This window comes from Salmo trutta, chromosome 21, assembly GCF_901001165.1.
Source record: "Salmo trutta chromosome 21, fSalTru1.1, whole genome shotgun sequence".
Lineage (NCBI taxonomy): Eukaryota > Metazoa > Chordata > Actinopteri > Salmoniformes > Salmonidae > Salmo > Salmo trutta.
This window is the reverse complement of record NC_042977.1, coordinates 9869263-9895094: the sequence shown is the minus strand read 5'-3', so window position 1 is coordinate 9895094 and position 25832 is coordinate 9869263. Positions and strand designations below refer to the sequence as shown.

At 41.9% G+C, this 25832-nt stretch overlaps 1 protein-coding gene across 1 annotated transcript; it reads left to right on the top strand.

Moving 5' to 3' along the window:
• Positions 1 to 248: 248 nt before the first annotated feature.
• Positions 249 to 25832, top strand: LOC115156636 (carboxyl-terminal PDZ ligand of neuronal nitric oxide synthase protein). Its single transcript, XM_029704149.1, has 10 exons — positions 249 to 798; positions 1266 to 1337; positions 6862 to 6954; positions 7876 to 7934; positions 8087 to 8195; positions 12572 to 12716; positions 13109 to 13233; positions 16466 to 16612; positions 21439 to 21607; positions 24781 to 25832. Exons 1-10 carry the CDS (start codon positions 694 to 696, stop codon positions 25311 to 25313), a joined length of 1557 nt encoding a protein of 518 aa, XP_029560009.1. The 5' UTR covers positions 249 to 693; the 3' UTR covers positions 25314 to 25832.

The window sequence follows — 25832 nt, the reverse complement described above, 5'->3', positions numbered from 1 at the left end:
TTTTATTTATGGCCAAGACAGGAAAAACGGACAACCTTGCCTCGAGGGGATTCGATTAATCTGTCCCGAGACCCCGGGTAGGCGTGTTTTGCACCGGTTGAAATTTGATTGCATTCGTTTTAGAACCGGGCTGCCTCCCCGGCGTGAGCCAGGTGCCCAGTTCAAAGCACACGGCAAAATCGGCTCAAAACAAAAGTGACGTGGTAATGAGTAGGATTCACGTCAATGTGATTTGCTTTTGATAAAATCCCATTATCTGCCTTCCCAATGAAAACTAGTTTGACAATTCAAACATACATTTAATGGAAAATAGATGTATGTTTCTGGACGATGCACCATGCTGCGTTACACTGGCGCAGATTACGGTTCAATTTGAGATGTACACTCCTCCCTCACCGCTTTTGCCCGTTTCCTTCATGGGCCATAGACCGGTGCCCGGCGGCTCAGCATAATCGAATCCGGCCCTTGAGAATTGTGCGTCATCCAAAACAGCACTAGAGCGGCAGATATTCTATCTCGGACTGTATAAAATCGGACCGCTATACGCATATCGTGTTAACATAGTGGTTCCATTCCATAGGCGACTAACCAATCAAAGACCTTCGTGAGTGTTGAGCGAGATGCGCGTATTTACAGTCTTCTAATAGCGTTGGCATAAAACTAGTGTCGGACTAGTCGTGTATCGGAAGGGCGATGCCAGGGATAACCAAGTATAATTTAGTGGATGATGCACAGGACTTGAGGATCCCCATGCACAACGAGGCGGCATTTCAGCATGGGGTCTGCTTTGAGGCAAAGGTAAGGTTACCTAGTAGGCTATAAACTACAGTAACCGCTTATCAATGTGGGGCAACAATGTAGTTAAGGATAACAGGAGTGACTCGGCGTCGCGCTTAGTAAATAATGAATTGATATCTAAAATAACATTCTTCCAAAATGTTATGACAGTACAATGTAATGAGGATATATTTGCATGTTTTATTTGAATCGTACGCTAATGTTACGCTGTGCTTGTTAATTGAATTCTAAATGCACTGTATTCGGTTATAGGTTACAGTGCGCTTTTGACATCTATTAATTCATTTTATTAAGCTATATGCCAACTTGTTTGCTATTCAAATCCATTTACAGTACCTTAACAATTTATTCAGAATGTATAGTGAACTCCTTTTGACAAGAAGCAGTTGAGATCAGAGTAAGAGTTGAAGATATGAATAGGCTACTTGAATTACTAATGACGTCTCATAACTTTGTAAATATTATAGTACATTGGCAGTCTGGAAGTCGGTCGTCCAAATAGCCGAATGGAGATAGTGGCTGCAATGAGAAGGATAAGGGTAAGACACTTTCAACAATACAATCTGTGAGCCATAATATTCAATGCATTTCTCTCCCTTCCATAAATGATACTTTCGCTATATATTACGAATATTGCAATGCCCTTCAAAACTTGGGCTGTATGTGTGTGTGTGTGCATGTACGTGCACGTGTTTGCATGCAAATATATGTTTAAGAGACTAATATTCTACTCTCTCACATTGGTATGGTATCTGCATATCAAACAGAATGACATTGCCTCTTATCAAATATTGCTAGTCAATCATACTATTCTAAGGCTAATAGACTATAATAACAGTCTAAAGGCCCCCACAGACTACGATCTTAGCAGTCTTATGCCACGTTTTTGCGGACACTGACAAAGTCCACGTCTTGGGCAAATTCTTAGGTCATAAATGATTGTCGGACATCTTGGCTCGTTCAGTGTGACAGAAGCTGTGTTCCGAACACCCATTCTAACATACTGTATACTACATACTTAGGGTGCGTTCGTAAATTCAGAGCGTTGTCAGATTCAGAAATGTTCGCTCTCTGAGTGTTCGAAGCGCACACTAGATGCTCTGGCCGAGGAATTAGGGTTGATCAGAGCGTTCTGATCTCACAACGGCAGTCAAGCACCCAAGCTAAATGGCTAACATTGGTTAGCTTGCTAGCTAATTCAAGACACAAATGAGAGGACACCTCACTCTGACCATTTTACTCACCCTAGCAGAGCTGGTGAGGCTATTTTTATGTTATCCAGAGCATTGGTGACAGTAACTGTGCTGCTGGCAACAGTTTAATTACGTTTTTTTGCCGACGTTTACTGACACCGGCCATATTCAACTGGTGTTGAGCTTTTGTAAATCTATCAGTTATTCTGCGCTCTTGCACACTCAGACAAGAGTGCCTGAAATCGGAGTAGATAGCCAGAGGGAATTTACGAGCGCACCCTTAATGAGTATAAACTTTTTACAATTAGTTCATTTTAGTATGCTGTAAATGAACTGTATCGTTTCAGTTGAGCATACTAGTGCTTCGCTTTTGCTATGCAACCTCTTGCTAGCATGTTAGCATAACAAATGACTAGCTAGACATTTTACATTTTCGTGTGTGTTCGTAAAATTCAATCTGGAGTACCAGAGAGCACTCAGAGTGCGCTCTGGGCGTTCGTAAATTCAGAGCTTTGTCAGATTGTCCGTTTGTAAATTCAGAGTGTTTTGCTCTCTGAGCGTTCAGAGAGTACACTGGACGCTCTGGCCGAGGATTAGGGTTGATCCGAGCGTTCTGACCTCACAATCGCAGTCGAGCATCCAAGATAACTGGCTAACGTTGGCTAGCTACTTCCAGACACAAATGAGAGAACACCTCACTCTGACCATTTTACTCACCCTAGCAGAGCTGGTGAGGCTGTTTTTATGTTATCCAGAGCATTGGTGACAGTAACTGTGCTGCTGGCAACAATTACGCTTTTTAGCCGACGATTACTGACACTAGCCATATTCAACGGGTGTTGAGCGTTTGTAAATTCATCAGTTATTCTGCGGTCTTGCACACTCAGACAAGAGTGCTCTGAAATCGGAGTAGATTGCCAGAATTAACAATGTCCGTTGAGAACGCACAACGACTATACCACTTAGCTAAGAATGATGTGAATAATCAAGTCAATAAACATTTGGTAGTTAGTTAGATGACATATAGTTAATATACTGCATGGCAAGTTCGACATATTAGTAGTCTACTAACGTTAGGTAAGTAGCTAACACACTGGTACATACTGTTGTAATGCTATGCGGTTCGTAAGGATAATGTAGCTAATAAATTGTCAGCCAACGTAACATATTTGAAAAGTCATAACTTTATTACATTGCTCAACATCTTAACATTTATCATAATTAGTTAAAGCAATGAATTTGTATCCTCTCTCGTCGGACTTCGGCTGCATATTTTCCGCCATTTTCTTCAAATCTGAAAACGTGAAGCCACGCCCATTTTCTGAAGAATAGCATTATGGGCACGGAAATAGTGTCCACTGTTTGTATACTTCGTATTTTGCCGAATTTAATGACATCCGGGAACTTTTGGCATACTAACTATATCCATACTATGACCAATAAGCATACTACATACTCAATTTATGTCAGAAATAGTACTGTTAGTGAGGTTAGTATGAGTATTCGAACACAGCTAAAGTATAGGTCTGCCGATTAAGTACCACTGTGTGCGGTCGTAGGCTCGGACAAAGTTATGGCAGTCAGAACGTTTCAGCATTTATAATGTAGTGTTCCTGGTGTTACGAGCCGATGCCGGTGACTGACCAATGGGACCACGGTTGGCACTGAGTATGCACACAATATAATGATTATTGGGGATCGTCATATTAATTACATAGTTCGATAAAAACATTTGCATGCGTTGCAAGAATAACGATTTCCCTAATAATCTTGTTGACAAATGCACAAAATCGCCAATCAAAATAAACATTGTACCACAGAAACCATGTTACTTTTGTGAAGCCTGTTTGATTCGGAGTTCATATGAGAAAATTATTTCTAAGATGCATACTTTCAGTTTTTCGAAACCCACTTGGGAAGTTTGTGCTGCGGGTGCTGGCACATGCGCAGATTAAATCGACCGCTGCAGTTGACGTAGCCTACATCGGCTGACGTAGCCTACATCGGCTGACGTAGCCTCGCAAGCCAATCGCAGAATGTGGCGATAGAATTTAAGCAAATCATACAATCTAGCCAGGTTGATATCAAGATTTTAATTTGACAACATCGCACGGTGTGACGGAATAATGGTAAAAGACTGAATCCGACGTACAGTGTTGGAAGGCCTTAAACCAGCCAACCATCTCTTCTAATCTTATAAAACCAATATTTCTAACCATCTCTGTATGAAGAGTCCTCTTTCTAAATCTTAAAACCAATATCCCTAACCATCCCTTTAAAAGACGTCCACTCCTCTGGAGAGATGAGACAGAGATGGCAATGGTGTCTGGCATTAACGGATACTGCAGTGGGCCAGAGTATTACAGTGTTACAGAGAGGATTTAACTGCTGCAGAGTCAGCTGGGAGAGCCAAATGTTACATTTAATCTAGTGATGCGTCTGTGTCACACAGAGGTTGGCCAGTTCCTCAATGACACCAAGAGAGGGACAATTTCCATACGTTTTATTTTCACATGCACAAGTACAGTGAAATGCTTAAATTGCCTGCTCTACCCAACAGTGCAGTAATCAATATCAAAATAGTTTAACAAAAAAATCTCTATCTATATATATATATATATATATATATATATATATATAAAGAAAGAAAACACAAACAATAAGAATTAAGAAACAGTATGTTTAAACAAGTACAGTATGTAGTAAACAGTATGGCAGCAGCATAAGTGGTGGGTGGGTGGGTGTGTCTGGTGGTGATTGTGTGTGTGTGTGGGTGTTAGAGTGACAATGTAGACGTGATAGGTGGATATACATGTGAACAGGGCTGGCAAGTAACTGGTAGCAAGGATATATAAATACTTAAGGTAATATACTAGTGGTAATATATGCATGTAAACAGGAGTAATAGTGACCAGTAGCAGGATAAATAGATAGATACTAATGGTAATGGCAATCAATAATCAATGAACAGCAGTGTTGTGGTTGTATTTAACAATCTTACGGCCAGGGGATAGAAGCTGTTTAGGAGTCTGTTGGTCTGAGCCTTGATGCACCGGTACCGTCTCCACCATCTGAAGGGAGCATGGAGAACAGTCCATGTCTCGGGTGGCCAGTCTTTGGCCATTCTCAGACACTGTCTGGCATGTACGTCCTGGATGGCTCTGAGCTCACTGTAGGGCATTCCTGTCGAGGGTGGTGCAGTTGCCATACCAGACGGTGATACAACCAGTCACGATGCTCTCAATGGAGCAGCTGTAAAAGGTTCTAGGGATGTCAGGAGCCATGGCAAATCGTTTCAGCCTCCTGAGGGAGAAGAGACACTGCCGTGCCTTCCTCACAACTGTGCTGGTGTGAGAGAACCATGATCCTCAGTGATGTGGACACCGAGGAACTTGAAGGTATTGACCCTCTCCACTGCGGCCCCATCGAAGTGAATGGGGCTGTGCACCTGCCCATGTTTCCTGAAGTCCACGATCAGCTCCTTGGTCAAAGTAAAAATAGTTTGAAATACTACTTAAGTCGTTTTTTGGATATCTGTACTTTACTATTTACTGTATTTTTTTTACTACTTTTACACCACTACATTCCTAAAGAAGATAATGTATTTTTTACTCTATACATTTTCCCTGACACCCAAAAGTACTCATTACATTTTGAATGCTTAGCAGGACAAGAGAACATCCCTGGTCATCCCTATTGCCTCTGATTTGACGGACTCACAAAACACACATGCTTCGTTTATAAATTATGTCTGAGTGTTGGAATGTGCCCCTGGGCATCCGTAAATAAATAAAAAACAAGAACATTGTGCAATCTGGTATGCTTAATATATACAGTACCAGTAAAAAGTTTGGACACACCTAGTCATTTAAGGATTTTTCTTTATTTTTACTATTTTCTACATTGTAGAATAATAGTGAATACATCAAAACGATGAAATAACACATATGGAATCATGTAGTAACCAAATAAGTGTTAAACAAATCAAAATATATTTTATATTTGAGATTCTTCAAAGTAGCCACCCTTTCATAAAATAGTCCATAGTCCAATACTAAAAATGAAGTAAAAAGTCAGCCAATAGAACAGGCAGAATATCATACATTTTTACAGGAAAAGAAGAGCAGCATGGAGAATCTTCAAACCTTTGACATGAGAGAATCCTGATTAGCCTTTTGGTTGAGGATCAGAGGGGGAAAAGTGCTTTTGATAAAAGTCCTCATTTGATCAATTCGACTTCTGATGTTGTATTTCCTCATTTACGGAAAAAACATGTTTATTTTAGATTAGTATTTGTCGTTTAGATGTCTGGTCCCTTTGACTGCAGTGAGGCAGCGGGAACGGTTCTAACTACTCAAAGGCAAGAATAAAAGCGGTGCACACTGCTGAGTCTTCCTTCATGTCTAATGCACTCTGAGGGGAGGGGTAACGTAGTTGCTGGAGACTTTGCCAGCTCTACAATCTGACTCTTCCCGTTTTCTTTCAGCCTTAGGCAACTTTGTGTTGACCCAAACTTTGATTTACTCTCAGCAGCAGATGGTGTCTTGTAGAGACAACGATGGTAAATACTTAAGTACTCACTCCCTGCCTCAAAGCACATGCTTCCATCCCTTTACATCTCTACAGGAACCGTATCTCTGACAAGGTTGAGGAAAATTGGAATTGGAATCTAAGTTTACTTCCTGAATACGAATGAATTGAAATGGAATTTACCCCAACCCTGCTCTGTGGTTATGTGCAAACTATAATGACATGATACACACACAAAGTCCATGATGTCACCCCTAGGCTATATGCCGTGGGCTTGTATGGATCATTTTATATTCCAGTGTCATGTACAAATCTATGGAATTTACATTTCCCCCCACAGTATGAATTCAAATTGAAGAACATCAAAAAGAAGAAAGTCAACATCATTGTGTCTGCGGATGGTGTAAGGGTGGTTTTGCGAAAAAAGAAAAAGGTAAGTCCCCTTCAAAATATGAAATACCTGATGAAGTCAGAGTGACTACCAAAATGTTGGTCTTGATTATGAATTGTTCTATTGGAGAATGTGTGTCTTTTCTTACATTTGTATGAGCTTGACTGTCTTGTGCTCATAGTGAAAACTCACATCAACATTTTAGCAGATGCACTTATCCAGAGTAAGTTCCTTTTATTTATGTTTATTTAACCAGGCAAGTCAGTTAAGAACAAATTCTTATTTACAATGACGGCCTACCCCGGACGACGCTGGGCCAATTGTGCGCCGCCCTATGGGACTCCCAATCACGGCCAGATTGTGATGCAGCCTGGATTCAAACCAGGGACTGCAGTGACACCTCTTGTTCTGAGATGCAGTGCCTTAGACCACTGCGCCACTCAGGAGCCACTCACTACACTCACAGTAGTGAGTGGATACATTTTCATTTGTACTTTTGTACATCAACTATTATTTTGCACCAAGGTCAATGATACAAGAAACTGAAACTGTTATGTTATTTCTTAGCCCATCATATTGAAAGGCTAGATTTACTAAATGTTTCCACCAGTGTGAAGTGTGCAACTGTTATTTTCCAGATGCAGTAAATCAAAAGGAAAATTCATCATCAGTGATGAAAAGACGGTTCTATGGTCAAATGTAAACAGGCTTTCTTTGTGTATGGAGGCGGAATGGCTTATGGTTGTGAAATGTGGTGATTTGATGAATGATTGAATGCCATAGCTCTTTGTCCTTCATGGAAGCTGCAAGGTCCCTCATCTTGAGTGTCTCTGCAGATGGAAAAGGTTTAAGAACCTCCATATATACGTATTTCTTATAGGTGAAACACTGACCTTAAGTCATAAGTCATAGAAGTGAATTACAGCATTGCGTAAGTGTTGTTGCTCTGTGGTTGTGTTCCAGAGGAAAGAGTGGTCTTGGGATGACAATACAGTCATGATAACACAAGACCCCATCTACAGGTAAAGTCAGGCACAAAGTGCCCTCAAACATAACCCTCTTTAAGACTATTCTTTGGTAGGACCATACAAACCCATTGATGATTTTTGATTGAGTAGTTCAGATTGAAATCAGTCAAATTCTCGTGATCAAGATATTTCACCATCCCATTTAGGATTTTCTATGTGTCACATGACGCCCAGGACTTGAAGATCTTCAGTTACATTGCAAGAGATGGAAAGAGCAACATGTTCCGTTGTAATGTCTTCAAATCCAAGAGAAAGGTAAGACCTTAGAGATCCTATAATTCTACAGTATACAGTTGAGGTCTGAAGTTTACATACACCTTAGCCATATACATTTAAACTCAGTTTTTCACAATTCCTGACATTTCATCCGAGTAAAAATTCCCTGTCTTAGGTCAGTTAGGATCACCACTTTATTTTAAGAATGTGAAATGTCAGAATAATAGTAGAGAGAATGATTTATTTCAGCTTTTATTTCTTTCATCACATTCCCAGTGGGTCAGAAGTTTACATACACTCAATTAGTATTTGGTAGCATTGCCTTTAAATTGTTTAACTTGGGTCAAACGTTTCGGGTAGTCTTCCACAAGTTGGGTGAATTGTGGCCCATTCCTCCTGACAGAGCTGGTGTAACTGAGTCAGGTTTGTAGGCCTCCTTGCTCGCACATGCTTTTTCAGTTCTGCCCACACATTTTCCATAGGATTGAGGTCAGGGCTTTGTGATGGCCACTCGAATACCTTGACTTTGTTGTCCTTAAGCCATTTTGCCACAACTTTGGAAGTATGCTTGGGGTCATTTTCCATTTGGAAGACCCATTTGCGACCAAGCTTTAACTTCCTGACTGATGTCTTGAGATGTTGCTTCAATATATCCACATAATTTTCTTTCCTCGTGATGCCATCTATTTTGTGAAGTGCACCAGTCCCTCCTGCAGCAAAGCACCCCCACAACATGATGCTGCCACCCCCATGCTTCACGGTTGGGATGGTATTCTATTCGGCTTGCAAGCCTCCCTCTTTTTCTTCCAAACATAACAATGGTCATTGTGGCCAAATAGTTATATTTTTGTTTCAATAGACCAGAGGACATTTCTCCAAAAGTACGATCTTTGTCCCAATGTGCAGTTGCAAACCGTAGTCTGGCTTTTTCATGGAGGTTTTGGATCAGTGGGTTCTTCCTTGCTGAGCGGCCTTTCAGGTTATGTCGATATAGGACTCGTTTTACTGTCGATATAGATACTTCTGTACCTGTTTCCTCCAGCATCTTCACAAGGTCCTTTGCTGTTGTTCTGGTATTGATTTGCACTTTTCGCACCAAAGTACGTTCATCTCTAGGAGACACAACACGTCTCCTTCCTGAGCGGTATGACAGCTGCATGGTCCCATGGTGTTTATACTTGCATACTATTGTTTGTACAGATGAACATGGTACCTTCAGGCGTTTGGAAATTGCTCCCAAGGATGAACCAGAATTTTTTTCTGAGGTCTTGACTGATTTCTTTTGATTTTCCCATGATGTCAAGCAAAGAGGCACTGATTTTGAAGGTAGGCCTTGAAATACATCTGCAGGTATACCTCCAATTGACTCAAATGATGTCAATTAGCGTATCAGAAGCTTCTAAAGCCATGACTTCATTTTATGGAATTTTCCAAGCTGTTTAAAAGGCACAGTCATTTTAGTGTATATAAACTTCTGACCCACTGGAATTGTGATACAGTGAATTATAAGTGAAATTATCTGTCTATAAATAATCGTTGGAAAAATGACTTGTGTCATGCACAAAGTAGATGTCCTAACTGACTTGCCAAAATTATAGTTTGTTAACAAGAAATTTGTGGAGTGGTTGAAAAATGAGTTTTAATGACTCCAACCTAAGTGTATGTAAACTTCTTACTTCAACTGAATGTTCTATTTGATGATTATGTGGGTAAGAAGGATGTAGCTCTATGAGAGTGGGCTGAGTATGAGATTAAAGTTATCCACAGGTTCCAGATCAGTGATATGTAATCCGCTTATTTCTACAGGGTATCAGATCGTGGCAGCAGCTGCTTAGGGAAGGGGCAGGGAATAGGGAGGGAAGGGGGCTGGGTATAGGGAATATGCCATGATGCATTATATTTTACTTGGGACTCTTGGATCAATAGGGATCTTCGAGAGTTTAGTCTATACAAACGCATACATACACGCTGTGCATACACGTTGAACACAGTGCATACACGTTTTATACACAGTACACACACCTGATGAATATCAATTTCACACAACCTTGCATGCAAGAAAAAATCTTGGGAAAATGAATGGCACGCGACTACCCCATAGCTGCATATGGAACAGCGACAATTTTCTGCATAACAAAAGCCTGGGTAGCAACCCCACCAATGAGGTTGGCTCTTATCACTTCACCATGGATACCAGTCATGTACTGTCGACAGTGACTGAGTGAAGCAGCATGCTAATGAGTGTCTGCGTCCCAAATGGCACCCTATTCCCTATTGGGGATTACGGGCCCTGGTCAAATGTAATGCACTGCGTAAGGAATAGGGTGCCATTTAGGACGCAGTCAGTGAGTGAGGTGGGAAGAAAGAGGCTTTTAATTCTGTCCTTAATGTCATCTTCAAGCTGTACCACCCACCATCTTCACTTACCAGAGAACAGAGACACAGGCTGTAATCCTGTGTAGTGTAGTCGTGCCATTCAGATGATTCCAGCCTTGAAGCTCTTATCTCAGGCTTCCAGATCGAACTTTGGCCATTGGAGGGGAGGGTGAACCGATGATACTGGGCTTGATTTACTGGACTTCATGTGGCATCCCATGGATCACTGTATAGGGTTTATAGTATCCCCAGAATCTTAGTGTTTACCTTGTCATCCATGTGGCTCAGTTGGTTGAAGCACAATGCTGGTTTCACAAAGGTTCTAGGTTCAATTTCAGCAGTGGCCATGCCAATAAAAGAAATCTACTGAAAATGAAAAAAATTGTGTTAGACAGTCTAGAACAGTAGTATATACTTTACATAGCACACCATGACAAAGCAAAAACAGGTTTTTATCAATTTTTGCAAATGTATAAAAACGAACAAACATAAATATCACACTTACATAAGTATTCAGACCCTTTACTCAGTACATTGTTGATGCACCTTTGGCAGCGATTACATCCTTGAGTCTTCTTGGGTATGACCCTACAAGCTTGGCACACTTGTATTTGGGGAGATTCTCCCATTCTTCTCTGCATATCCTCTCAAGCTCTGTCAGGTTGGATGGGCCACTCTGGCTGGGCCACTCAAGGACATTCAGAGACTTGTCCCAAAGCCACTCCTGTGTTGTCTTGACTGTGTGCTTAGGGTAGTTGTCCTGTTGGAAGGTGAACCTTCGCCCCAGTCTGAGGTCCTAAGCGCTCTGGAGCAGGGTTTCCTCAAGGATCTCTCTGTACATTGCTATGTTCATCTTTCCCTCGATCGTGATTAGTCTCCCAGTCCCTGCTGCTGAAAAACATCCCCACAGCATAATGCTGCCACCACCATGCTTCACTGGTGCCAGCTTTCCTCCAGACATGACGCTTGGCATTCAGGCCAAAGAGTTCAATCTTGGTATCAGCAGACCAGAGAATTTTGTTTCTCATGGTCAGAGTCATTTAGATGCCTTTTGGCAAATTCCAAGCGTGTTGTCGTGCCTTTTACTGAGGAGTGACTTCCATCTGGTTGTCCTTCTGGAAGGTTCCCCCATCTCCACAGAGGAACTCTGGAGCTGACCATCGGGTTCTTGTTCACCTCTCTGACCAAGGCCCATCTCCCCCTCAGTTTGGCCAGGCAGCCAGCTCTAGGAAGTCTTGGTGGTTCCAAACTTCTTCCATTTAAGAATGATGGAGTTGCTTCCCGACTCTCAGCGCACATCGTTACAGAATAACGCCTCACCTAAGGGAAGCAAGTTGTGGGAGTGAGTATTTAAATAAATAAATACAACATAATACAAAATAAGAAACACGAACAACGCACAGACTTGACACAGGAACAGAAACAATAACGCCTGGGGAAGGAACCAAAGGGAGTGACATATATAGGGAAGGTAATCAGGGAGGTGATGGAGTCCAGGTGAGTCTGAAGACACGCAGGTGCACGTAATGATAGTGACAGGTGTGCGCCATAACGAGCAGCCTGGTGACCTAGAGGCCGGAGAGGGAGCACACGTGACATAGATAACTGTAGATAACTGTAGATAACTATATAACCAAGAGCTTTGCGCCTTGTAGGGTCTCAAGGAAAAACGGCTCTGGAATGAACCAATCCGTTACAACGAAAGCATGCGCCTACAGTAGATCAGTAAGGCTACGTCGCTGAATTACTGTGCGCTGTCAAACATTCTCCTCTCTTCTTTTTGTTCTCTTCCTCTTTCCATCCCTCACTGCCCCCTCTTTCTATCTCCCTCTCTTTCAACTGTTTCTTCTTTTATCTCCTTCCCACTACCCCCTCTTCCCTTCCTTCCTCCTCCCCCTTTCTCCACACCTGATCCTGTCTCTGTCCTACCCTTCTCTCTCTTTCCCTCTCCTCCCTCACCTACCTCTCTCCCGTCCCTCCATCAACTCACCTCCCTCTCCCCACGCCTCCCTCTCCCCCCTCCCCCTGCCCACCTCCAGTCCCAGGCCATGCGCATCGTGCGGACGGTGGGCCAGGCCTTTGACGTGTGCCACCAGCTGACCCTGCAGCAGACAGGGGAACAGATCTCAGAGGATGGAGGGGTCACCAGCACTGCCGATGCAGAGGGGACAGACGCCGTGCCAGGTGTGACTGGCATTTGCCCACGCACCATGCCATCTTATTACATAGTACCTACTGTTTCATCTTTGCACAGTGGTGACATTCTCTACTGAGGCTGAATCAGTTAGAGATTGTCGTGTGTTGTGACTCCAGCCAAGTTTGAATTCCATGTTTCAGTTTTTTGGTCTGAGAAAAGCACAAAAAAATATGATGTACTATTCATTTGTATATAAGGAATGGGTTATGTTATGCGTTTTTGCTGGTGATTGTTATTTTGTTTGTTGATGATTTCTCTCTCTCCTTTCTCCTCTCCCCCTCTCTCTCTCTCTCTCTCTCTCTCTCTCTCTCTCTCTCTCTCTCTCTCTCTCTCTCTCTCTCTCTCTCTCTCTCTCTCTCTCTATCCATATCTTTCTCAGCCAAGAAGAGGTTGGCATTGTCTGATTCCACTGACCTTGAAGCCACTACAGAGGAAAGCATCGACCGTTTGTCATCCGACCAGGACAAGACCAAGAGCCAGGACCTTCTCAGTAAAGATGGGAAGGTAATGTATATGACCTGGGTTGTGTTTATTAGAGCAAATTGTTGCAAAATGTTTTACAAAAGAAAACAAAATATGTGTTTGTATTGGACAAGTTCAGGTAGTACATTGTTTTACTCAGTTTCAAAACCGTTTCTCCCTACTAAACTCAGCAAAATAAAGAAACGTCCCTTTTTCAGGACCCTGTCTTGCAGTGTGAAGTCGTGTTACCCAACCTATACAGTGCCCTACAATTCCACAACCAAAGCTCATCCTTTCGACATACGTTTGACTAAAGTAAGGTATTGAAATTGCCATCATCTAACAATTTCAAACCTCATAATAAATACTCTAAACAGAACATGGCTCCTGCATACGATGTCTCCCTCAAAGGAAGCTTTATACAAATCAACAGCCCGCCACGGAAAGATCTAGTGTTGAACTGGGTTGATAGCTCATGTTTGTTGTCATAAGGTTTAGAAATATTTCATAGGGTTCTTGTAATATTGATGTGTTCCTATGGTTTATTGATGAAAACGCACAGCATGATGCTATCCAGTGCTCTAGGAACCATCTTGTCATACCACCCACTATCTCTCTCTCGCGCGCTCTCGCTCTCTCTCACTCTCGCTCTCTTGCTCTATCGCTCATTTAGAAGGACATTCTCTCTGTCAGAGTAGAGGGAAGTTGAACGGTCTGTCTTTTACTGTATATACCATCAATAAACTAAACAAATAAAATGGTAAACTAAGGATCATCCTAAAAAAACAAACCATACCTATATCTGAAATGAGCTGAGATTGACTCTTAACTCTATCTAGACTCTAGATGAGTTGTTTTACTGTGATGTGGTAGATGTCTGTCTGGCTAACATGCTGTACAATACAAGGAGGCGCTCAAAGACATCCATAAATACCATAAGACTGATAACAACCACTCTCTTTCAGTCCAATAGTCTATTTTTCTATTTTGTTTCGATATTTTTTTAAAGGTTAAATACACTACACTAAATGCACAATAAAACAATTAATAAAGTCCCATGATGGTAGTGACTGCCCATTACTGCTTAACACTTATTTACCATATTTTATTCACATTACTTAAACTTTAATAAAATATTTCAGTTGTCTACTTTGTGCATGACACAAGTAATTTTTCCAACAATTGTTTACAGACAGATTATTTCACTTAAAATTCACTGTATCACAATTCCAGTGGGTCAGGAGTTTACATACACTAAGCTGACTGTGCTTTTAAACAGCTTAGAAAATTCCAGAAAACAATGCCATGGCTTTAGAAGCTTCTGATAGGCTAATTGACATCATTTGAGTCAATTGGAGGTGTACCTGTGGATGTATTTTAAGGCCTACCTTCAAACTCAGTGCCTCTTTCCTTGACATCGTGGGAAAATCAGAAGAAATAAGCCAAGACCTCAGAACAATAATTGTAGACCTCCACAAGTCTGGTTCATCCTTGGGAGCAATTTCCAAATGCCTGAAGGTACCACGTTCATCTGTACAAACAATAGTACGCAAGTATAAACACCATGGGACCACGCAGCCGTCATACCGCTCAGGATGGAGACGCGTTCTGTCTCCTAGAGATGAATGGACTTTGGTGCAAAAAGTGCAAATCAATCCCAGAACAACAGCAAAGGACCTTGTGAAGATGCTGGAGGAAACAGGTACAAACGTATCTATATCCACAGTAAAACGAGTCCTACATCGACATAACCTGAAAGGCCGCTCAGCAAGGAAGAAGCCTCTGCTCCAAAACCGCCATAAAAATGCCAGACTACGGTTTGCAACTGCACATGGGGACAAAGATCGTACTTTTTGGAGAAATGTCCTCTGGTCTGATGAAATGAAAATAGAACTGTTCGGCCACAATGACCATCGTTATGTTTGGAGGAAAAAGGGGGAGGCTTGCAAGCCGAACAACACCATCCCAACCGTGAAGCACAGGGGTGGCAGCATCATGTTGTGGTGGTGCTTTGCTGCAGAAGGGACTGGTGCACTTCACAAAATAGATGGCATCATGAGGAAGGGAAATGATGTGGATATATTGAAGCAACATCTCAAGACATCAGTCAGGAAGTTAAAGCTTGGTCGCAAATGGGTCTTCCAAATGGACCATGACCCCAAGCATACTTCCAAAGTTGTGGCAAAATTGCTTAAGGACAACAAAGTCAAGGTATTGGAGTGGCCATCCCAAAGCCCTGACCTCAATCCTATAGAACATTTGTGGGTAGAACTGAAAAAGTGTGTGCAAGCAAGGACCAAACCTGACTCAGTTACACCAGCTCTGTCAGGAGGAATGGGCCACAATTCACCCAATTTATTGTGGGAAGCTTGTGGAAGGCTACCCGAAACGTTTGACCCACATTAAACAATTTAAAGGCAATGCAAAATACTAATTGAGTGTATGTAAACTTCTGACCCACTGGGAATGTGATGAAAGAAATAAAAGCTGAAATAAGTCATTCTCTCTACTATTATTCTGACATTTCGCATTCTTAAAATAAAGTGGTGATCCTAACTGACCTAAGGCAGGAAATATTTACTAGGATTAAATGTCAGGAATTGTAAAAAACTGAGTTTAAATGTATTTGGCTAAGGTGTATGTAAACTTCTGACTTCAACTGTACTACTTCAAATACTACTTGAGTAAAAGTCTAAATGTATATGGTTTTAAATATAGTTAAGTATCAAAAGTAAATGTAATTGCTAAAATATACTTAAGTATCAAAAGTAATATTGTAAATCGTTTAAAATAGAGTATGGGGTTGCAAAATGCCAGTAACTTCCCCAAAATGTCCTGGTTTTCCTGAAAGCATGGTTGGATTCCTGGAATCAATTCAAAGTTTATTTGTCACGTGCGCCGAATACACCTTACAGTGAAATGCTTACTTACAGGCTCTAACCAATAGTGCAGAAAAGGTATTAGGTGAACAATAGGTAGGTAAAGAAATAAAACAACAGTAAAAAGACAGGCTATATACAGTAGCGAGGCTATAAAAGTAGCGAGGCTACATACAGACACCGGTTAGTCAGGCTGATTGAGGTAGTATGTACATGTAGATATGGAGGGAATAAGCAGCAAATCTGGGAATCCTCCAACCAGGATTTCTGGAAAACCAGGGAATTTTGGGGAAGTTACTGTTATCTTGCAACCCTTGCAGTATGTAATGCATTGTGTATCCTCAGTCATTATAGATCATTAATCACTGACCTGGTCCTCATTTTCCCCATCCAAGGACCCAACCCAGCAGCTGACCTCATCCAGGTCGGGGCCACCTGTGTCAAGCTTGCTAGCTGTGGACTGCTCTGTGGCACACCAGGTGCAGCTTCTCCAGAGACAGCTCCAGCAGCAGGAGCAGCAGGCCCAGGCTGCTGCAGCACAGGTAGACACACGTTTCCAAACAGTTCCAAATGATGGTTTGCCTTGTTGAACGCAGCTCATGTGTGTGGGTCTGCGCTATTCAAACATGTTGATGTTCAGTTTGCCAAAGTAATGTACATTTCACTGTTTGTAATGGCAGTTTAGACCAGAAACAGGCACTTGTACTTGCCGTGAGCTACAGTACCTTTTCAGATTGTTAGCTAGCAACTTTAAATTGGAGTGTGTGAAGAGCACAAGTGGCTCAACTAGGGTTGCAAAGCTACCGGTAATTTACCAAAGTTACTGGAATATTCTGTCATTTTGATAATTAACTGGTAATCTATGGCAGTCTATTGTCATTTGTAATTTATATTTGAATAACTTAAAAAAAAGGAATATATAGTATTCCTTTTTTATAACTTCATCCATATTATCCGTGAGTTTCTAGTGGATACACCATATGGTTCAAGAGAAAATGTATTTAAAAAGCATCTAATCAACAATGGCATTATTTTTCAATTAACTCTGCCACTCTTCCAACTATTAACTTATTTCACAACTGCCACCAGTTTGGAGCCAAAACATTTATAACAAAATAAAATAAATAGAATTTTGTAAAAAAGGATAGAAATTATATTTTATGCTGAAACCCTCATATTAAACACCAATGGTATTGACTAAATTGATGGTTTATATTTAGTGTGATGTTTAACAGCCTTGTCATAAAAATGTGTATTTTAAAATCGTCTTAGCTGTTTGATTATTATATATATTTTACAATGCGATAAGGCCACACAGAGGGCCAGAGATAATTACAGACACCTATGATAATCTGAAGTACCCAAAAAGGTCTCTAGATGTCATATGATAAAAAATTATGTAAAAAATTGAAAGTTAGCAAAATTCTGATAATTTACTGGTAAACTTAGAATGTTTATATCCAGAAATATAACCTCCCTTTGCAACCTTAGGCTCATCTATTGTCCTAAACACAAACCTTTGATTTAATTAGTTTTTGGTTGCAACCCTGAGGTATCCCTATTAGAGGTCGACCGATTAATCGTAATGGCCGATTAATTAGGGACGATTTTAAGTTTTCATAGCAAATCGGTAATCAGCGTTTTTGGACACCGATTATGGAGCCAAGGTAAGGTGCTAGCTAGCATTAAACGTATCTTATAAAAAACAATCAATCTTAACATTATCACTAGTTAACTACACATGGTTGATGGTATTACTAGTTTATCTAGCTTGTCCTGCATTGCAAATAATCGATGCGGTGCCTGTTAATTTATCATTGAATCACAGCCTACTTCGCCAAACGGGTGATTTACGGGTGATTTAACATTCGCGAAATGTGTACCTAACCATAAACATCAACGCCTTTCTTAAAATCAATACACAAGTATATATTTTTCAACCTGCATATTTAGTTAATATTGCCTGCTAACATGAATTTCTTTTAACTAGGGAAATTGTGTCACTTCTCTTGCTTTCTGTGCAAGCAGAGCCAGGGTACATGCAGCAGTTTGGGCCGCCTGGCTCGTTGCAAACTGTGTGAAGACCATTTCTTCCTAACAAAGACAGCCTACTTCACCAAATGGGGGATGATTTAACAAAAGCGCATTTGTGAAAAAAGCACAATCGTTGCACGAATGTACCTAACCATAAACATCAATGCCTTTCTTAAAATCAATGCACAGAAGTATATTTTTTAAACCTGCATATTTAGTTAAAAGAAATTCATGTTAGCAGGCAATATTAAACTAGGAAAATTGTCACTTCTCTTGCGTTCATTGCACGCGGAGTCAGGGTATATGCAACAGTTTGGGCTGCCTGGCTCATTGCAAACTAATTTGCCAGAATTGTACGTAATTATGACATAACATTGAAGGTTGTGCGATGTAACAGCAATATTTAGACTTATGGATGCCACCCGCATTCATTCAAACAGCACTTTCCTGCGTTTGCCAGCAGCTCTTCACAATGCTTCAAGCATTGCGCTGTTTATGACTTCAAGCCTATCAACTCCTAAGATTAGGCTGGCAATACTAAAGTACCTATTAGAACATCCAATAGTCAAAGGTATATGAAATACAAATGGTATAGAGAGAAATAGTCCTATAATAACGACAACCTAAAACTTCTTACCTGGGAATATTGTAGACTCATGTTAAAAGGAACCACCAGCCTTCATATGTTCTCATGTTCTGAGCAAGGAACTTAAAAGTTAGCTTTTTTACATGGCACATATTGCACTTTTACTTTCTTCTCCAACACTTTGTTTTTGCATTATTTAAACCAAATTGAACATGTTTCATTATTTATTTGAGACTAAATTGATTTTATTGATGTATTATATTACGTTATATTCGGTATTGTTGGTATTGTTGTAATTGTCATTATTACAAATATATATATATATAAAATAAATCGGTTGATTAATCGATATCGGCTGTTTTTGGTCATCCAATAATTGGTATCGGTATCGGCGTTGAAAAATCATAATCGGTCGACCTCTAATCCCTATAATGATTGACAGTTCAACAAGGCAATTGTGGCTGTAAAGGGAGGACAAGACAGTACTTTTCATCAAAGGTAGCGCTCATCTCTGCTGGAGTGATAAGACATTCCTTATGGCTAATGAGCAAGCCAGCTCAACGGTGTCACTCTGTGCTCTCTTTTCTGTTTCTTGTTCCCTCTTCTCTTTCCTATAATCACATTGCTTGGTCTAATGAGGTTTGGTCTTGCTTTGATTATAATGAGGGATTCTATCTAATGCTGATTGAACAGCGTCAGAATTGTAGAAGTGAAGAAACGTTTGTTTTGATCTTGATCAGTGGGTGTGTGTACCATGAATTTTAATTAGATCTTGTGTGGTGTGTGTGTGTTTGCATTTGTGCGTGCCCCTGGTGTGTGAGCCTGCACACAAACATACCTACATACACTACCGGTCAAACATTTTAGAACACCTACTCATTCAAGGATTTTTCTTTATTTTTTTACTATTTTCTACATTGTAGAATAATAGTGAAGATATCAAAACTATGAAATAACAAATATGGAATCATGTAGTAACCAAAAAAGTGTTAAACAAATCCAAATATATTTTATAAATAGCCACCCTTTGCCTTGATGACAGCTTTGCAGATGCTCTGCATTCTCTCAACCAGCTTCATGAGGTAGTCAACTGGAATGCATTTCAATTAACAAGTGTGCCTTCTTAAAAGTTCATTTGTGGAATTTCTTTCCTTAATGCGTTTGAGCCAAACAGTTGTGTTGTGACAAGGTAGGGAGATATACAGAAGATAATCCTATTTGGTAAAAAAAACAAGTCCATATTATGGCAAGAACAGCTCAAATAAGCAAAGAGAAACGACAGTCAATCATTACTTTAAGACATGAAGGTCAGTCAATACGGAACATTTCAAGAACTTTGAAAGTTTCTTCAAGTGCAGTTGCAAAAACCATCAAGCGCTATGATGAAACTGGCTCTCATGAGGACCGCCACAGGTATGGAAGACCCAGAGTTACCTCCGCTGCAGAGGACAAGTTCATTAGAGTTACCAGCTCAGACATTGCAGCCCAAATAAATGCTTCACAGAGTTCAAGTAACAGACACATGTTACGAACCGGCTCAGAGTTCGCAACAAAAGGGAGACAACGTGGAGACAAGGAGTATCAAAAATATATATTTATTAGATACCATAACTAGCACAACCAAAAACAAGGTGTCTGCATGGAGAGAGTCTCCCCAATGACTGTGGAAGAGGTGTCTTTATCCTGGGACACACCCGAGCACAGGTGTTTCCCATCTAGCTGACGACCCTTCCAACTCCGCCCACCGGCATCCTAATAAGGAAACAAGACCAAAGAGAGAAAATACAGCAGACAGAGTGGGAGGGTCGTCACACACATCTCAACATCAACTGTTCAGAGGAGACAGTGTGAATCAGGCATTCATGGTTGAATTGCTGCAAAGAAACCACTACTAAAGGACACCAATTAGAAGAAGAGACTTGCTTGGGCCAAGAAACACGAGCAATTGACAAATTGGAGAGTCCAAATTGGAGATTTTTGGTTCCAACCACCGTGTCTTTGTGAGACGCGGTGTGGGTGAATGCATTATCTCTGCATGTGTCTTTCCCACCGTAAAGCATGGAGGAGGAGGTGTTATGGTGTGGGGGTGCTTTGCTGGTGACACTGTCTGTGATTTATTATTACACTTACCACTTATTATACTTAACCAGCATGGCTACCACAGCATTCTGCAGTGATACGCCATCCCATCTGGTTGGGCTTAGTGGGACTAGTATTTGTTTTTCAACAAGACAATGACCCAACACACCTCCAGGCTGTGTAAGGGCTATTTGACCAAGACGGAGAGTGATGGAGTGCTGCATTAACTGACCTGGCCTACACAATCCCCCAACCTCAACCAAATTGAGATGGTTTGGGATGAGTCGGACCGCAGAGTGAAGGAAAAGCAGCCAGCAAGTGCTCAGCATATGTCGGAACTCCTTCAAGACTGTTGGAAAAGCATTCCAGGTGAAGCTGGTTGAGAGATTACCAAGTGTGCAAAGCTATCATCAAGGCAAAGGGTGGCTATTTGAAGAATCTCAAATATAAAATATATTTTGGTTTGTTTAACACATTTTTTGTTACTACATGATTCCATATGTGTTATTTCATAGGTTTGATGTCTTCATGATTATTCTACAATGTAGAAAATAGTAAAAATAAAGAAAAACCCTTGAATGAGTAGGTGTTCTAAAACTTTTGACCGGTAGTGTATCTGCGTACGTGTGTGTATACACTCTCACCTCTCTTCTACGTGTGCCTACCTAGGTGCGTGTGCTCCAGGACCAGCTGTCAGTGGAGGTGTGTGCCAGGACAGACGCCCAGGCCCGGGTCCAGAGACTCCTACTGCAGAACACTGATCTACTGCAGCACATCTCCCTACTGGTCAAACAGATCCAGGAGATGGAGCTCAAATCTGCTGCAGGACTCAGTTCCAGTGAGTGGTGATGGTTCTTCTTCTTCTTCTTTCCATTTGTATTATTTATTAAGGATCCCCATTAGTTCCTGCCTTAATTAAGGCAGTTATGTACATTAAAAAATATTATATGACATTACATTTCATAAAACTTTTCACAATACATTATGTGTGTGCCCTCAGGCCACTATTCTACTACTACATATCTACAATACAAAATCCATGTGTACTTGTTTGTAGAGTGTGTGTGTGTTATAATGTGTATGCGTATGTCTGTGTCTGTGCCTGTGTGTGTGTCTCTTCACAGTTCTCGCTTTTCCATGAAGTGTATTTTTATCTGTTTTTCAAATCTGATTCTACTGCTTGCATGGCTCTATGTAGTAACATGCGCCTCCCATAGTCTGTTCTGGACTTTGGGATTGTGAAGAGACCTCTGGTGGCATGTCTTGTGGGGTATGCATGGTTGTCCAAGCATAGTTTAACCAGACAGCTAGGTGCATTCAGCATGTCTATACTTCTTGCAAAAACAAGTAGTGATGAAGTCAGTGTCTCTACTTTGAGCCATAAGAGATTGACATGCATATTATTAATGTTAGCTCTCCATGTAAATTTAAGAGCCAGCCGTGCTGCCTTGTTCTGAGCCAATTGTAATGTTCCTAAGTCCCTCTTTGTGGCACCTGACCCCACGACTGGACAGTAGTCCTGTTGCGACAAAACTAGGGCCTGCAGGACCTGCCTTGCTGATGGTGTTGTTAAGAAGGCAGAGCAGTGCATTATTATAGACAGACTTCTCCCCATCTTAGTTACTGTTGCATCAATATGTTTTGACCATGAAGGTTTATAATCCAGGGTTACTCCAAGCAATTTAGTCACCTCAACATGCTCATTTTCCACATTATTCATTACTAGATTTAGTTTAGGTTTAGGTTTAGTGAATGATTTGTCCCAAATACAGTGGTTTTAGTTTTTGAAATATTTAGGACTAACTTATTTCTTGCAACCCATTCTGAAATTGACTGCAGCTCTTTATTGTGTAAGGTAAGGGTCCTAGACAGCTGCCCTGGGGAATTCCTGATTCTACCTGGATTATGTTGGAGAGGCTTCCATTAAATAACACCCTCGGTTTTCTGTTAGACAGGTAACTCTTTATCCACAATATAGCAAGGGGTGTAAAGCCATAACACATACGTTTTTCCAGCAACAGACTATGATCGATAATGTCAAAAGCCGCACTGAGGTCTAACCAAACAGCTCCCACAATTTTTTTATCATGAATTTCTCTCAACTAATCATCAGTCATTTGAATAAGTGTCTTCCGTACATGTTGAATCTCCTTCCCTATAAGCGTGCTGAAAGTCTGTTGTCAATTTGTTTACTGTAAAAAAAAGCATTGTATCTGGACAAGCACAATTTTTATCTAAAAGTTTACTAAGGGTTGGTAACAGGGTGATTGGTCAGCTATTTGAGCCAGTAAAGGGGGCTTTACTATTCTTTGGTAGCGGAATTACATTTCCTTCCCACCAGGCCTGAGGGCACACACTTTCAAATAGGAGTGGCATCTTACTTTTTCTTCATCCCTTTGCTCTTTGATTGTCTGCCTTTCTTTATTTCTCCTTCTCTCTTCATCCCTTGTTCTCTTCATCCCTCTCTCTCATCTCTCTCCCTCTCTTCTAATGTCTCCCTCCCCCCTCCCCCTCTCGTCTCTTCCATTTATCTTTTTCTCTCCCTCTCTGTTCATCCATCTGTCTCTTCATCCCTCCCTCTCTCTTCTTATCTCTCCCCCTCTCTTCATCCCTGTATCTCCACTCGCCCTCTCTTCATCCTTGTTTCTCTTCTCCTCTCTCACCCTCTCTTCATGCCTCCCTTTCTTCTCCTTCTTTGGTTCTCTTGCTCTTCCTTTCACTCAGAGGTGATTCTGTACTGTTATGTAAACTCAGCAGATCATCCTCGCAGTGGCAGACCACGTGTAACAACACATGCACAGGATCGGTACATCCGAACATCACACCTGCAGGATGGTGTGATGTTCGGTACAGGTACAGGATGGCAACAACAACTGCCCGAGTTACACTAGGAACGCACAATCCATCCATCAGTGCTCAGACTGTCCGCAGAAGGCTAAGAGAGGCTGGACTGAGGGCTTGTAGGCCTGTTGTAAGGCAGGTCCTCACCAGACATCACCGGCAACAATGTTGCCTATGGGCACAAACCCACCGTCGCTGGACCAGACAGGACTGGCAAAAAGTGCTCTTCACTGACGAGTCGCGGTTTTGTCTCACCAGGGGTGATGGTTGGATTCGCGTTTATCGTCGAAGGAATGAGCGTTACGCCAAGGCCTGTACTCTGGAGCGGGATCGGTTTGGAGGTGGAGGGTCCGTCATGGTCTGGGGCGGTGTGTCACAGCATCATCGGACTGACCTTGTTGTCATTGCAGGCAATCTCAACGCTGTGCGTTACAGGGAAGACCCTCCTCCCTCATGCGGTACCCTTCCTGCAGGCTCATCCTGACATGACCCTCCAGCATGACAATGCCACCAGCTGTACTGCTCGTTCTGTGTGTGATTGCCTGCAAGGAATGTCAGTGTTTTGCCATGGCCAGTGAAGAGCTCATTCTCAATCCCATTGAGCACGTCTGGGACCTGTTGGATCGGAGGGTGAGGGCTAGGGCCATTCCCCCCAGAAATGTCCGGGAACTTGCAGGTGCCTTGGTGGAAGAGTGGGGTAACATCTCACAACAAGAACCGGCCAAATCTGGTGCAGTTCATGAGGAGGAGCTGCACTGCAGTACTTAATGCAGCTGGTGGCCACACCAGATACTGACTGTTACTTTTGATTTTGACCTCCCCTTTGTTCGGGGACACATTATTCAATTTCTGTTAGTCACATGTCTGTGGAACTTGTTCAGTTTATGTCTCAGTTGTTGAATCTTATGTTCATACAAATATTTACATGTTAAGATTGCTGAAAATAAACGCAGTTGACAGTGAGGACGTTTCTTTTTTTGTTGAGTTTTTTTAAAAGAATTATCCACATTGACATCACAGCTCATAAGCAACACTGTCATCTTGCCCTTTCTAATCTATCATCATCGTCTCTCTCAATCCTGTTCTCAACTCACTTCCTCTAGCTATATTCCCTCCACTCATCTTCTTTCCTCCATTCCAACAAATTCTCTCTCTCTCTTCTCTCCACAGTGGGCTCCCAAGACAGTCTGCTGGAGATCACCTTCCGTGCCAAGCCCCCCTCCGTGCTACGTGACATCACCACCACCCACACCTCCATGGGGCCCCTGCAGGGTCAGCCCCAGCCCCAGCTAACCAATGGCCCCTGGGCCTCCATCTTACCAGGGGCCTCTCCTCCAGGGACCAGGGCCCCGGACAGCCACTCTCTGGGCCCGGGTGGAGTGAGGCTGGAGTGCTTCCGCTTCCCCCGCAGTGGGGGAGGGGACAACCATGAGAGCCAGAACCAGGAGGCTGAGAGTCCATGCTCGGGCTGCCCAGGCGGGGACTCCCCTCTGGGGGGAGGGGAGGTTCTTGGAGCCCTGGAGCTCCTCCGTTTCCGGGAGTCAGGGATCGGTTCGGAGTACGAGTCCAACGCGGATGAGAGCAGTGACAGGGACAGCTGGGGGCGGGGCGAGGGGGCGGGGCCTGAGGGCGCGGCACTTCTCTTCAACGTAATGAATGCGGAGAGCCCCGCGGACTGTCTGGGTGATGAGGTGGCCGTGTAGCCATCCACGGCTTCGCTTCACCCAAGAACGAAATCATATCACAAAGTCTACAGTTCTACAGTTCTATGGTGTTAACTGTTCCCCACCCTCCAAACTCTGCTCTGCTGTCCTTTTGTTTGATATTTGTTTATATTTGTTGTTTGTGGGTTGCATTTTTTGTATTTGTTGGATATTTTATTATTTGTTTTTGTTTATATTTGGTCACATTTGTCTGATGTTTGTTTATATCTGTTGCAGTTATTCACATGTGTTTCTTGAATGTGTTTACATTTTTTCATAGATTTTGTCTCAGCACTTGAACTTGCTGCTGCTGTTCCTGCTCTCCTGGGCTTACAGCAGTGTAGTTGTAGTCTGTGTCACAGCCATCTAAATATATGGTTCTGGTCTGTGTTATGGAACCATTGTGTAATAGTGAAACACACCCAGCATGGCCAGTCGTTGGCGTTGTTTTTTGATGAAAAGACTTTGAATGGGTTGAAAATGAATAAACGTCTAATGTAAAGACCGCGAACTTCAAAA

What these genes read in the sequence shown, in the direction of transcription:
- LOC115156636 (XM_029704149.1), top strand. Translation starts at nt 694, where the DNA reads ATGCCAGGGATAACCAAGTATAATTTAGTGGATGATGCACAGGACTTG. An exon ending in TTCTCAGTAAAGATGGGAAG is followed by an intron (nt 13,234 to 16,465) that starts GTAATGTATATG and finishes TCCCCATCCAAG; the next exon opens with GACCCAACCCAGCAGCTGAC. An exon ending in TGCTGCAGGACTCAGTTCCA is followed by an intron (nt 21,608 to 24,780) that starts GTGAGTGGTGAT and finishes TTCTCTCCACAG; the next exon opens with TGGGCTCCCAAGACAGTCTG.